The sequence below is a fragment of the Equus asinus genome, chromosome 15 (assembly GCF_041296235.1).
Source record: "Equus asinus isolate D_3611 breed Donkey chromosome 15, EquAss-T2T_v2, whole genome shotgun sequence".
Lineage (NCBI taxonomy): Eukaryota > Metazoa > Chordata > Mammalia > Perissodactyla > Equidae > Equus > Equus asinus.
The window spans coordinates 23,767,087-23,781,538 of NC_091804.1; the positions used below are offsets into that span (position 1 = coordinate 23,767,087).

A 14,452-nucleotide genomic window follows, 5' to 3' on the forward strand; every position below is an offset into this window, starting at 1 on the left:
CTCTGCAACTAATGCTCTGTCTGTGGAGCTCTTTCGTGAGGTTCGTCCTAAAGGCACAACTTGTCAGTATCGCTAGTTGTTAGTCTGTGCATGGTTTGGTGAACTTCCCACTGTGACTGGAAGCAGAAAGCTAGTGAAAGCCGTGCGGGTGCTTTCCCCCTTGTGAACCAAAGTTGTGAGCTGTGACGTCCCTCCAGAGCTGCTCATCCCACCGCCTCACAGACTGAGATGGCTGCACAGATTCCCAGCAGCTGATGCTCTGTAGGGGGTGGGTGGCCGGTGCCCACCTTGAAAGGCTGTCACACGAGCACCTCCCTGCGTGGCGGCGGGCAGCAGCGAGGGAGGTGTCAGCACAAGTGGGGCGTGCTGCTACTCGAGCGAGGCTGAGTGGATGGAGGCTGCAGGGGTTAACTGCTTGGTTCAAGTCCTCAGACTTATCTGGAGTACTTAAATATATGGTTTTGTGCTTATCAGGAACTATCTTAGTGTATAAATACGCCAAAAGTGAAAAAACCAAATGATAGGAAGTAAAGGTTAATTGAAGTATGTATCCATTAATTTGTTTTCTGTGAGTTAGAGAAAATAGACTTATATGTGGTGGAAAACTTTTTGGGACAGTTCAGGCTGCGGTTTTGTGGTGCTGCTGTTTGATAGAAGTGCAGTTGGAGGAATTATGGGTAGGTGGCTGTGTGGGGGGTGATGTGTACTTGTGTCTCTGTGTCACGGCATCCGTTTGCCCACTTTGTGCAGGAGCTTAGCATGCATTAGAGCCCAGGGTTGGAAGCTGGCATTGCCCGCTGTGTCTCATCGGGAGTGGGATGGGCAGTGGGTTAGTACAGGCCGTGCTGCCCACCAGCTCTGCTCGGGGCAAGTTACTCGGCCTCTGCCAACCTTCCTGTCTCTGAGTGAGGATAGTGGTTCCTGCTTCCTAAAGTTGTCAGTGTCTGGCACGTAGGAAGTACTGCAGACTGTTAGCTTGCACCAGGCCCGGACAATCTGTACGGCTCCTGCCATCTGCTTGACCCTCACCCGAGAGGGAGGCCCCAGATGGGGGCCTCACTGCCGTGCTCAGGGGCGGTGTGGATTCTAAGTGGACGTCTGGCTTTGGCCTCATGCTGCAGTTGTTGAGTCCACAGTCCTGTGTTTAGAGACTGAGTGCTTGGCAGGGGAGGCTTATCTTATTCGTGGTCCAAAGGACAAGGAACCCTAATGATTCAGAATACAGAAAGAGTGTTACCCTACTGGCCTGGTGAGGTAACGTTAATTTGTTTTATGTCCAGCCTGCTCTTGAGGAAGTCAGACCCTGCTTGTCAGGGGGGAGGGGTGTGTGTGTGTGTGTGCAGTACAGTAGCCCGCATCCATCATGGGCCTTGGGGGACCAAAGCGTCTGCCTGCCCCGTGCCCTGAGAGGAGGAGGTGGCACAGGCCGTGTTGCCCTTTTGTGTGGGCGCTGTTTAAAGTGATGGAGAGGCTGGGCTTTGTGACCTTGGGGATTAACATGAAACCAAACGTTGACTGTGCTCCATGCTTCCTCTTGTCTCTGTGCATCAATTTGAAAGCCTGGAATGAACATCTCTAACTACCAAAAGGTGTAGACAAAAGCTCTGTAGGGAAAATAGAGTAACGGAAAGACAGCTGTCATTGCAGTGGCTCTTAACCTGTCAGGGAACGCAGGCTCCTTTGAGAGCCTGATGGAAGTTCTGGACCCTCTCCCGCTAGGAATGCATGTGCACACAAAGTTGTGTGTACTATTCCAGAGAGTTCACGAGCTCCCTAGGTGGCCGGGCCCCTCATTTAAGAGCCCCCTGACTGATAATGTGTCTAATAAAACCTGGGTTGATACACAAGATCAAAGGGGGGAGAGATGACTTTGCAAAGGATTCCTCTTAGGTTTCCTGTACCTGCTAAGCTACCCTCGTGCATTTTAAATTACTTTAAAAAACGCAGTGACCTGCATGCTCTCCCCTTGCCTTCGTTGAGTGAAGCGAGGGTCCCCTGTCTTGTCGCCGAGTAAATTTCGGTTTACTGTTCCATGGGGCATTCCCATTTGATGTTCTGCTGTACGCTGTTGACAACAGTGGTCTGGAGCCCCGTTTAAAGAAGCTGGACTGGGATCCAGTAGCACTGCTCTGCCCTCAGTGATTCTTCTCGGATCTCAGTGCTCCCACGGAGCCACGAGCCTTCCTCAGGAGGTAAGTGCCTTCCGGGTCAGCGGGGTGGTTGGTGTGCCGTAGGTCTGGGTTCTGGATATGTCGCCCCAGCTTGTGGGGTTTTAAAGGCCCCTTAGTGGTTCTCAGCAGCAGTAGTTCCGGTAGGACAGGCACTTTCATGGTATTACTGAGGATTTGCTGCCCTCGGTCCTCCCTCCATGTACGTGAAAAGGTGAGGCACCGAGGTGCCATCTTCTGCTCTGACTGTGCTTGCTACCATCCTTAGGAGTCTTAGCCGGGGTGTACCCCCTCAGTGCAGTGGCTTCAAACTGTTGGCTCCTCTCCTTTTATCTACTGCACAGAATTTCCATTTTAAAAAGATTCTTCTGCCATTACAAAAAATAAGTGTTTTAAAAAACAGCTGCCATATGGTATGTGTTTCTGTGTGTGTGTACACACAGACACACACATGCAATTTTAACAGTAAAACTTATGTTTATGCTTTTAACTCACACAGAGTTGTTTTTAAACTCGTGACGATCAGGTTTGTCCCCAGCCATACTTCTGCAAGTTTTCCTTAAAGTTTAACCTAAGAGATACATGTAGGATGAAAAACAGTCTGTGCATAGGTAAACCTTTGGAAAAAGCAGCCCTTTTGTTTCGTTCAGGGTGGGATCTGGGGTTTTGAGTGGAAGGCATTGTCCAATACAGAAGGTGCGGGCCCAGGGATGCTCCACCCAGCGCGGAGGGACTGATGGGCAAGTCTGCTCTCAGTCCGTTCAAGAGCTGGGCACCGGGGTGAGGGGAGTGGGAAGGGTGCGTGGTTTGCAGGGACACCGCTGCGTTTCAGACCTTGCTGGGTCACTGGCTTAATTTAGGTGAGGGGTGCGCCCACTGTGCCCTTGCTCCCTCATCCGTCAGTGGGGGCAAGGGCACCTCGCTGGGAAGGAGACTGCGAGATTTCAGCATGGTGCACGCCTGCGCTGGGTGCCTGACGGGGACCAGTGAAGGTTCCTTTGCTTCCCTTTCTAACGGGCTGGGTGCCAAAAGAAATGGCAAGTTCACCTGTTCAAGAAAGTTTACTGGGGACCTTCTGTGTGTAGCTTGCTGGCTAGGAAAAGTGGAATCTACTAGTAGGAAGGTATGTCAGTGCCAAACTAGATTTGGAAGCAGAGAACTAGCTGGCAGTGCTGCTATTTAGAGGACAAAGTGGAAATAAAGCATTCAGTTTGTTATTCAGTGTTTATTAAGTAGATTCAGTCTTATATATGATATACAGATTCAAAAGAAAAAGGATTCCACATACTTATGAAATCAGTGCATTTAGCAAGTAATACCATGGAGATACAGCTTGATTAACAGCTCATTGGTCTTTTGTTAAGTGAGGGCAGAGGGAGTTGGCCTGTGCTAGTCATTCCACAAACAAAACAGAATTTAGTTGCATCACATAGAGAAGACACATTCTAAGAATTAAAATATTAAGCCACATTTACTGGAAAAACTCACTATATAGAACACAAATAATTTTTATAGAGCATTGAGGAGGAAGTCCTCACCTGCTTAGAAGAGCCACGTTAAGTTGCATAGGTGCATATCTGTAAAAATATAATTTAGAGGTGAAGCCATTGATTAATAAAGAGTCACCTTTAAAAGTTGGTGCCCTCCACTGTTTGCCTTAAGTGCCACATGCTTACCGTCTGGAGCCCCCTGCCCCTCCCCAGAGGTGATACCTCATGAATGGCTGCCTCTAGGGGAATCCTGAAGATTTGCTTGTCCAGCTGCACGGGAAAGCCTTAAAGCCTCCTTTCAGAGGGGGAACTCGTGCTCGTCCAAAACACGTCTAAGTTATGCCAGAGGAATGACAACGTCTTGGGTTGTCCCTAAATCCTGGGTGGCTTGACCCTGAAGGTTGCATGAGTCATCGCCACCTTCCCACTCCCAGGCTGCCAGGAGGACTGGCTCCCTCCCACAGCTCTGCAGAGCAGCACTGCTGTCCCTCTTCATGCGTCCATGCCGTGCCCCCCCCCCCCCAGCGGCCATGGGACGTCTCTGTTCTGACCCCTGCTTCTAAATGGACCACAGGACAAAGGCATGTGGGCCATCCGCCACGCACATGAGATTTTTCTGAGCTTAGGAAAGTTTTGTTTTGTTTTGTTTTTAGCAAATCTGTGTTCTCTGTGGTGTAGTTTTTTCGATTTTGTTTTTAGGTGGAAACAGGTAAAAAGTGAGAGGTTTCTGTGTTGTGGCTTTGCTGAGCAGGTGAGCTTAGTGAGGTGCACCTTCCCCTCGAGTCTTGCAGGACACACGGGGACTGGGGCATCTGTACATGTAAACAGTACACTTTCACTGAGTCCAAAATTAGGAGCAAAAATACAAAGGTTCACATTGGTCTTAGGTAGATACAGGCAAAAAAGGAGTGAGCTGTTTAGCTCAGAAACAACAAAACAAAGTTTCTAAAGCACCACTAAATTATATAAAAATCAGACCATGGACGGATTGAAACTGGTATTCTGGTGAAATACTTTACTATCTTGTAAAAAGTTTTACAAAAAATTACAAATTAAAAGTATCAACCCTCTGAGTTCAAAGCAGCATTTTGAGAATGAACTGGTAGTTGATCCTGTAACCACCCCTGGAGTCAAAGTGGCCCTTGGGAATCTGGATGGCTGGGTTCCACCTGTCTGAAACCTCTAAAACCTTCCTAACCCCTGCCTGTCCCCCTCCCCCTCAAGTGTCCTTGGGGATAAACTGTTTGTATGAGTGGTGACAGGAGAATGAATTTCAGATGGGTTACACTATTCTTGGTCGACCAGATGATCCACTGCTAAGACCGAATTCCCATCCTCCTCCGATACTGCCCTTCTTGGGGAGTAGCCCCTGCAAAGACTCTGGAACTGGTGTAGTCGACACTCACGTTACCTTTTTAATTTAGGATCCCAAATGACTAATTTGTGCCCTGAGGCCCTCCGTGAGAATTTTACGTGGCTGTGGGGCAGTGCGCTGGAAGTTCCCTTTGGGAGAAGGCAGTCCCTGGGGTGCGGGTGGGCCGGCGGGGGCGAGCTGCGTTCAGCAGAACCGGCTGCTTGGTGCTCTCCAGGTCAGGAGGAGAGGGACGGGTGGAAGCTGCTTTTAAACGCAAAACAGAGCGAGTTCCTGGACTGAAGGATGCCGTTTGCTCACAGCAGCTCGCTCCTGATCTGCCATCACCAGGGCTTCATGTGTAGCTTCACCAGGAAGGAGTCCCCCAAGAGGTGAGGTCAACATGACGGAGCTCCCTGTGCTGGAGGGGCCGCTGGGGGAAGCCCAGGGCTCTTCTACCACTGGTGTCCGCTGCCCTCCTCTGTCAACTTCTTACCGCAGATCTACGGCCAGCTGAAGGCGGTCGGCGTGGACAGCCTGAACTCAGAAAAGCGTGACTTCAAACCATAGCTTATGCTGATTCTTAGAGCTAATCCCCTGTGCGGGTGGTGGCGGGAGCCCCTTCCCCAGTCTCTCCTGTCTGTCAAAAAAAGCAAACCGTTTGTGCCTGGCTTGGGTACTGCCTCCAGGAGGAGAAATGACATGGTAAGCAATTGATATCAAGAATTCTAAGGCGGCGATTGTCTCTGCCAGTTTTTAACATTTTCACAAATTGCCTGGGGTAACATTTTGCAAAAGATCTTCTGATTACTTTGTAGTATTGTTCACACACAAAAATAAATATTTACACAGATTCAAAGGTCTGGGAGTAGTACTGAGCAGGTTGGGGCTGGACATGTGGATGGCTGGGTGTGGGAGAGGCCTTGGGCACTGGAGCTTGTGCTGTGCTAAGGGGGAGTCTCGGGTGTCCTGGCCCTGACCAGTGGCCTGGGGATTGGTCAGACGGAAGGCAGAGGTGGCGTGGCTGGGTGGGGTGTTGGAGGCCACTTGAGAGATAAAAGACCACCCCCAACCTCTAGGGGCTACAAGTAAGCACGGGGTGGGGCACCCTACTGCTCGGAGTTTCTGGATCCGGGAGCCAGAGCTCAGTCATAGATCCAGAATCCATGCTGGAGCCCCCTCCCTGCCCCTCCTGAGGGGGTCTGCCACAGTGCCGAGAGGCAGTTGGCTGCAGAAAAGCTGGTTTGGGAAGGGGTGCCTGCTTTGGGGTTTAGTGGCTCTCGATCTGAGGGTCCACTTGGCCCTGGCTCCCCTGGGGCCTCTTTGCTCTGAGGGAGGAAAGGCAACAGAGGGCTTCTGCCAGCTCTGGGCAGGGGCGGGCAGCAGAGAGCTGCTGTCATGGCTACGGAGTGTTGCATGGAGAGGCCCCGTGGGCCTTCTGAGGTCTGGGCGAATCCCTGGTTTTAGCAGCACTGGTAGGTATTGCACTGAGCAAGAGGAAGTGCCTGTCGGGGAGGGAGGAACCAGGCCAGCCTTTTCTTTTTGCCCTTTTTCACACTCCAGGGATTATGGGTTTCTTCCAGGACTCGTCCCTCTGGAAGAAGGGCTGGTCCTAGGAGAACCCAAGTGGCTTCTCCACTTCTGTTGACAGCCCCTCTCCTCCAACCATGGGGGCAGGGGACGGGGACCGCAGTTCGCCCAGGAGCTGGCAGCTGCCTTTCCTGTTCAGTGGCTGCCTGACAGCCGGGGGCTCACCCTGAAGAAAGGGGCCTTCCCGGGAAGTGTCTGAGGGGCCTGGGCCCATGCAGAGAAGTGTTCAGACCTGGCTCCCTGGGGGCGGGGTGAGGGCAGGGCCCTGCTGCCGGGCTGCCAGCTCCCAGTACTCTGTCCTGTTGAGCAGCGGGGAGGGCCGGGGCCAAGGTCCTCTCTGGGCTCCAGCTCCTCGCCACCCATCTGGACTTACCTCCCAGGCAGACACATGGTGTGGGGAGCTGGGGGGACAGCCATTCAGAACAGTACAGGCTCAGGGCACATCGTGGAAAAGCCCATGCTGGAGTGTGAGGTAGAACGCAGGTGGCCGTGGGACTGGGGCTTCTGAGGGACGGGGAGGGGAGCCGTTTGTGTTTGTCTTTGCTTTGCAGTGGCTGTGGGTGAGGTCCTCCTGCTTGGCAGTGCTGGGCACTCAGAGGGACAGCCAGCCCCACCGCACCCCCGCCCCGCTGGCCCCAGCCCACGCCAGTGTAGTGATATGGAATGTTAGTCACGGGGATACAGCCTTCTGATCAGACAGACACAGACTGGCAATCTGTACAAACACAAAAGAATCCATTTTCAGAAAAATAAATTACTAAGGGGAGAGGAAGAAAGGGTCCACTTTGTTTTTCTCAATAAATATGCAATTCTGCTCACCTAAGACTTGAAAGGTAATTATCTGGGGGTGGGATTCTAACTTCAGGGTCCACGAAGATGATTCTAAATGGAGCTGTGGCCCCAGTGCCTTGTCAGGGGAGCCCCAGCCCTTCCAAAGCTGCCCCAATGGCCTCTTCCAAGCAGGTCAGAGCACCCGTGTGGTGAGATTCCAAAAAAAAGTGTCCTTGTGCCCAAAGTCTCAGGTGCTTGGAGTGTGGCTAGAAACAGCTCTTTCGGATCCCACCTCTTTCAAAAAACAAAATGTACCAACTGGTGAGGCAGGACGCCAGGCCCGGGGCGGGGACAGCCTCCTTCCCTGGGGTAGTGCACTCCAGGTGCCGCTGGGGTCAGTTCTGCTGTAAGATGAGGTTTTCCAGTTCATCTGCAGAGCGCAGCAGGAAGGCGGCGGACTCTCGGTAGCCGGCGATGAGCTGCCGCACAGCACTGATCTCCGTGGGGCTGAGCTGGGCGGTGGGCATGGTCCTGCTGGTGCTGTTGCTGGAGGGCGTGGGCGTGGGCGTGGTGGAGGCGCTGGAGGCCCCGCCTTTCATGCTGAGGTCTGTGGGCCCTGTGGAGAGGGACAGTGAAGGTGAGGAGAGGAGCGGACACCTTGGAGGGCATCCGGGAGCTGCCGTCATCCTTTACTTTGTCCAGGGGGCCTGCTGTGGGGCAGGCACTTGGGCCTGAGGCCCTTGTCTGTCTTGATGGTTGTACCCTAGTGCCTAGAATGGGGTCTGGTACCAGCAGATGATGTGGGGTTCTCTGTTTATCCCCAGGGTGATCTGCAAAGAAGGGGACCTTACTGTCACTATGTGACAGGTAGAAGCAGCTGAGGCCTGGAGGTTGAGAGGTTTGCCCAAGAGCACACTGCGACCGTGTGCACCCAGCTCTGCATGCAGGGCAGGGTGGCGTGGGACAGGGGCACGGGCTTTGACGTCAGGCAGAGCAGGGCTCCGACCCTTGCTCCCTGGCACTGATCACACGTTTGGTTCTTTATGAGGACCCCCACCCCCACACCCCGACAGGCACGCATCCCAGCTCTGGTCTCCAGGTGAGATGGCTGCAAGACAAAGGAACTTCCCAGATGCTCCTCACCCTGGTGAGCCGAGCTGGAACGGGAACTGGTGGTCCCTGACGGAAGTGTGGGCCGAGGCCCGTAAGACAGGCTGTTGGCGTGTCTGGTGGACGGCACAGGTGTGTCTGCGGGTCCTCCCCTGACAGGGCAGCTGTCAGTCAGAGGAGAGGGTGTTCCAGACACAGCAGGGAGGCAGGGGCCCGACACCCCCAGGAGAGAAAGCCCTGACTCCACAGTGGAGCCCCAGAAGCTCAGGAAAAGAAAGACCCATGCGTGTGCTCAGACAAGGAAGGGACTCTGTCCAGCTAGAGGAGAACAAGAGGCCGGCTGCCCCACTGGGCTGTGCGGAAGACGTCGGGGCCACCACACCAGCCCCACCGTGCCGGCCGGCCACCTGCAGGAGCGCGGCTGGAGGTGCACGTGCAGGAGGGTGCTGGGGGTGCAGACTTCTCTGGTGCGCCGCAGCACCTCGAATCCTCCTTACTCTGAAGGGGTCTTTTGTGCCCAAGTGAGGTTAACAGTTAACACCAGGACAGGAGGGCATGTGGGGTAGGTGCGTGAGGGTCAGAACAGGCAAGACGGGACCCAGAGGTCTGTCTAGGGAAATCATCTCCCCTTTGCCCCCAGTGGGTGGCAGCAAGGAGAGAGCCTGGAGTCTTCTGAAACGTTCCAGGGGTGTGGGGGGTGGGGGGGACCAGGCTCTGTCTCCTCTCTGCCTTTCCCAACCAGCTCTATAGCATGGACAGCTGGCTTTGGAGTCAGCGAGCCTGGACACGAGGCCTGCTGTGCCACCCCACAGGCAGCTCTTCAGCTCCACTGAGCCTCAGACCCCTCATCTGCAATGCGAGGAGGCCACTGTGGGGCTGAGCCGTGCCAGGGGCTGTCAGTGTAAGGGCGCCTCAGCCTGCGGGAGGCCCACGGGAAAGGGCTTTGGGGCTTTCTGAATAGGCTCCCAGAAGACATGGAAGCTCCTAGAATTTGAAAAGCATTCTTTCAAGGTGTTCAGCAAGAAGACAGCCAAAGAAGAGAGGATCGGGGGTGTGGGAGCCTGGGCTTCCTTAGTTAGGGAGGCCTTCTCTGACCCAACTCCGCCTGCCTTCCCCCACCTCCCGGATGCAGAGGTGACTTTACGGGGCGTGTGGGCTGCTCTCCATTATCAGCCAGCTCCCCACCACGCTCTGGGTTCTGATAGCGGTTTCACTCGTGATTGCATCTACAGTGGCAATTTTTAGGCTGCTCTAAAGAGAGTTGGACAAGCTCTTGTCACTGGAGACATCTAGATCAGAAGTAACATCTTGGGAGAAATTATGAAAACTTGGCTGCTGCTAAAAGGGAGCTGGTGCAGCCTCCGGATGAGGAAGGAAGTTGGAAACTGAGATGGGACGATTTGTCACGTGGGTTATTTCCTCTCTAACCAGAGAACATGGACTTCAAGAAGGTGGTCCTAGAAACTTGTTAAGGAAGATCCTTGGAACTGAGAGTCAAGGGAACAGTTAAGTCTGTTAAAACGAAACGCGGAAGGAAGGAATGGGGCTGTGAAGTGCTGGAAACAGCAGCCAAGCAGGTGGCTGACTCCCATGGTGGTGGCCAAATGGGCTACCGGGACACGCTGGGAGCAGGGGTGCCTCTGCTGTCTCCTGGATGCTTCATGGGCTGGACCTGGGGGTGTGGTGGGGGGAGGTTTGGTTCCCTCTGGGGCAGCTCCTGGTCCCTTCTGGACAACGCTTGGGGACGGCAGAGGAAGATTGGAGCCACCTGCCACAGTTGGTATGAGCCGGCCCTGGGCTTCCTCTCTTTCCTCCCTCAGTCCCCAAGTCTGTCCTCTTCACCCCTGTGTTCAGAGCTGTCCTTCTGTCTCTCCTGGGTTGTAGCAGCAGCCTAGAAAGGAGACTGTCCCTGTTTCCTGCAGCCAATCTGATCTGGAGCCATCCTCCCTCAGGTTCTGATTACAGGCGGATGGTTGCTGGAGGGACAGGAGTGGGCACGAGTTGCTCAGTACTCCAGGCAAGACAGGCAGAGCCCCGTCCTATCTAAGCTGATGTGCATCTCCAGAGGACAACCTAATGAGCACGTGAGGAGCTCTGAGCCGCTCATGCAGCTGCCCAACCAAGGCACCGAACTGACTGGAGCATCACTTAAAGGGCTGCTGCTGGGGAGGGCAGCGGGACTGAGTCCCTGCAGCCACGCAACTGCTGTCATTTTCCTCCCACGGCTGGACTCAAACCCAGTGCTCAGAGGACATACACTGCCCGAGACGAGGAGGTAAATGAGCTGATCTCTCCCTCAGTGACTCACCACCCACCTCTAAGGAACCAGGGTTCCAGAACCAGGAACCTGCTCACAGACAGGAGACCGAGACCCCGGGCAGTGCAGGGGCAGAGCCAGCGGCCTCCCTCCAAGGCTCTCTGCAGGTGTGAACAGGGTGGGGAGTGCAGCAGGCCCAATGCCCTCAGAGGGGCCGAGCTGCAGCTCTGAGCCAGGCCACCTACATGGCTCAGAAGGGGCTCAGCACCCTGGCCTGCTGCCTGGGAAGGAGGGGGCCCCAGACTCCCTGTGTGCAACAGGGGTTCTAGCCTGCCTGCCCTGGGACCTGTCTTCATGCAGTAGGGCTGGCAGATGGCACTTCTTCCTGGAAGGAAAGCAGCCTGCCTGGGACAGCCATTCCCCCCTCGCTGTGGCTGGCCACTCTGGCCTCAGCCTCGGGGATTAGGGCCAGGCAGCCTCTTATTTTAGGTTAAGAGGCATTAGGAAGGGATGAGAAGTTAAGCCTGGGGAGGAATCTTCCAGGGACCTGCACATACTTTCAGGTGATAGGGGCAAGGTGAGCAGAGGGTACCTGGAGTTTCTGCCAAGGGTAGGGACCAGCCCCCTCCCTCGCTGGCCAGGAACAAGGACGAGGGCTGGAGAGGAATTCTCAGGCCTGTCCAGCAGAGACCCAGAACCAGGGTGCCCTGGCCTGCGGGCAGCACCTTCCCACTCAGCAAGCTGCTATCACGCTCGCTCCACCTCTCGCCCCTGAATGACCCTACAGCACACTGCCCCTGCCTCCTGCCTCCCTGTGAAGTCTCCTCACCACAAGGGCAGACGGGGCATGTTCACGGCCTCCTCGGCTTAGAAACGTGCCGCACAGGAGTGTGGCTCCCGCTGCACACAGAACAATATCTAAGGGCCTGACCCAGGAGGCCCTGAGGTCACCTCCCGTCCCCACCAGCTCCCCGAGGCCACCGCTATGGCCCACTGTCGGAGCCCACTCTTCCCCTGCTACTGCCCACCCCGGGCTCAGGGTGAACAGGCCGGAGGTCACCACTCCAGTCCCCACTCAGGGCAGCACCCAACTCCACAGGGGAACCTGTCTTTCTGGGGACTGATTCTCCAGCACTGCTCTGTGGCCCGGCTGTACCAGAGTCACCCGGGAAGAGGGACAGGAGCACCTTGGGAGTCCCCAGCTTACAGGGGTGGAGCCGGGAGACAGCAAGCCACTGCCCCCGGTGACCTATAGGGGGCTCCACACCGCCGGGGCGGAGGCTGAGGCCGCAGTGGGTGAAAGAACCGTCCCCTCACAAGTGAGGCCACGAGCTGCGGCCGGGGCCCACTCTGCATGACCTGAGCCAGCAACCATCTCGCTGCGCCTTGGTCACTGAGGGTAACACGGGCTATGGGGAAGATGCCACCCGGGCAGAGTGCAGGCCTGGCTGAAACTCAGTGCTCCCAGCGGCCTATGGGGGAGCGAAGTGGGGCGAGGCCCAGCAGTGCCACAAAAGGAGCCCGGGAGCGAGCCCTCAGAGGCGAGAAGGAGTGGGAGCTGCTTGTGCTAACCAGCTGAAGCCCTCTTGCCTTCCCATCTAAGGACTGGCTAAATTATGAGATGGGGGAGGTCGCTGGGCCACGAAGGAGTCCCGTTTCCTGCTGGCATCTACTTCTTGACCTGCCCCGCCGGGTCCCACGGCCGCGGTGCACTGCTGAGGGACGAGAGCGCCCACCGGTCTCGCGCACTCACCGTTACTGTGATTTCCTGTCTGGAGGGAGGCAGGGGGCTGCAGGTTGCTGCCCAAGGCCCCGTACCCGCGGTAACTGTAGTTGAGGCCGCCATTGACGTACACGGGGTCCTGGGAGTAGGAGGAGGCTGGCAGTGAGTAGGTGGAGTGGGTGATGGCTGCGGAGTCGCGGGAATGCTGCTTGTCCAGGGCTACGGGCTCGTCCTGCAGAGGGGAGGGAGGCGCTGGGGAACCACAGGGGCAGGAGGCCCGACCACTGTCCCTGGATGGAGGTGGATGAAGGCTGTGGTCCCAGAGTTCCTGAGACCCAGCGCTGTGACCTGTGGGACTCTCTGCTCCTTGTCCCTGGTTGCCTTGCCCAGCACCTTCCCCTCTCGGCTCATCTCTCTGTGGGGCAGAGTTGAGCTGTTCCTGCTCAGCCATAAACACTCTCAGGGCCCTCCCAGCTCGGGATGAAGTCCAGACTCCCTAGGTCTGCAGGGCCTTTGTGATCATGCAACTTTCCCCACCTACCCTCAGCTCTCCCCATGGTGACTCCCTCCCCACCCCCCTGTCCGAGGACCACCCTCCCTGCTCCTCTGCCCTGCTGGGCGGGCCAGCGGGGTGTCTTTGGAATGATTGATGACCACCCTCCCACCCCAGCCTGCCCGCCTGCCCGGGAGGGACACCCCTGACAGCGGCTGGCAGCGAGCAGTACCTGCGAGGACTGGTAGATCTCCAGGCGCATCCTTTTGGCTGCTTTTCTTGTCTCGCTCTCACAGGCAGCTGCCAGGATGTTTTCTGCCATGGCCGAGGTCAGGTGGGGAGGTGTGGGTCTGGTCTGCAGGCAGAACAGGGAGGGGGCCAGTGTTGGGCTTACAGGGCCCTGGGCTTGCACAGAGACCCTGCCCCAGAGGTGGGTGGTGCAGGGCTGGGGTTTGGGCTCTGGCGCTGTTTTCTAGGGAGCTGTGCAATCTTTCTGGGCCTCAGTTCCCTCCTCTGTGAAACAGGGCTCACGGTGCCTGCTTCCAGGGGCACTGGGAGCTAAAGTGTCCGGCCAGAGGATGCCCAGGAATCCCAGGAGTGCGCTGGAGGTCAGTGGTGAGCATAGGGAAGGGGGCTCACCATCTCCATGCCGTTCTTCTTCATGCGACGGCAGGACTTGAGGTACGTGCGAATGCGCTTGCGGGCCCGCTCCTGGAACTCGGGGAACTGCCGGCTGCAGGACTCAATGATGGCCTGGATCTTCTCCTTGGGCTGCTTGGAGATGGGCACCATGCGGTCCAGATTCTCATCCACAAAGAGCCGCACAAACATCTGTGGGAGACATGGGCTGTGGGAAGGGCTGGCCCTGGCTGTGCGCCCGGCCCCGCCCGTCCCTTGCTGGCGCTCACGTTGAAGGCCTTGAGGCGCTCAGGGTCCATGCCCTCAGAGTCATTCATCTTGTCATTGTCCTCATGGTCGTCGTGGTCATCGTCGTCATCATCTGCTGTGGGGGCCCGGCCCACCGTCAGGTCCTCAGGGCAGCCACTGACCTCAGTTTTGATGGAATCGTAGCTCCCAGAGCTATAGGGGGGGGACTGAGAGAAGGCCAGTGACAGAGGTCAGGCCAGGCCCTCTTTTGGCCTCTAACAGGCCACGGCGAGCTTGGGGCCTGGGATGGTGAGCATACCCAGCTGCCATGTAAGCCACAGCTGCACGGCCCGAGCAAGGCACCTTCACCTCCCGCTTCATCTGTAAAATGGGACAGCAACGCTCCCACCCCCCTCCCTGGGCAGCAGTAGGAAGGCCTGCTCGTGACAGCATGCAGAGGCCCGGTGCCCCAGAGGCACTAAGTGGGGGGTGTGGGCGGTTTACTCTACAGTGGTGCCCGTGCCAGCACCTGCCACATTGTGTGAGGGAAAGACAGCCACAGAAAGGGTTCCCGCCACCAGCCCACCTCTTCTGGTTGTGCCGAGATCTGTTCTGGCTTTGGGGTTTTCCTC

At 56.2% G+C, this 14,452-nt stretch overlaps 1 protein-coding gene across 5 annotated transcripts in view; it reads right to left on the reverse strand.

The window, feature by feature from the left end:
* Positions 1 to 3,378: 3,378 nt before the first annotated feature.
* NOL4L (nucleolar protein 4 like) overlaps positions 3,379 to 14,452 on the reverse strand; it is a 124,358-nt gene continuing 113,284 nt past the window's right edge. For 4 of the 5 annotated variants that reach the window (XM_044747961.2, XM_044747963.2, XM_044747964.2 and 1 more), the window contains 5 exons: positions 13,862 to 14,047; positions 13,593 to 13,784; positions 13,186 to 13,308; positions 12,491 to 12,692; positions 3,379 to 7,986 (listed from right to left, as the gene is read on the reverse strand). In XM_044747961.2, the coding sequence (XP_044603896.1) occupies positions 7,766 to 7,986; positions 12,491 to 12,692; positions 13,186 to 13,308; positions 13,593 to 13,784; positions 13,862 to 14,047 (924 nt within the window). In that variant the 3' untranslated portion in view covers positions 3,379 to 7,765. The remainder of the gene's footprint in view (positions 7,987 to 12,490; positions 12,693 to 13,185; positions 13,309 to 13,592; positions 13,785 to 13,861; positions 14,048 to 14,452) is intronic. The other variant, XR_006513813.2, reaches the window with a different exon arrangement.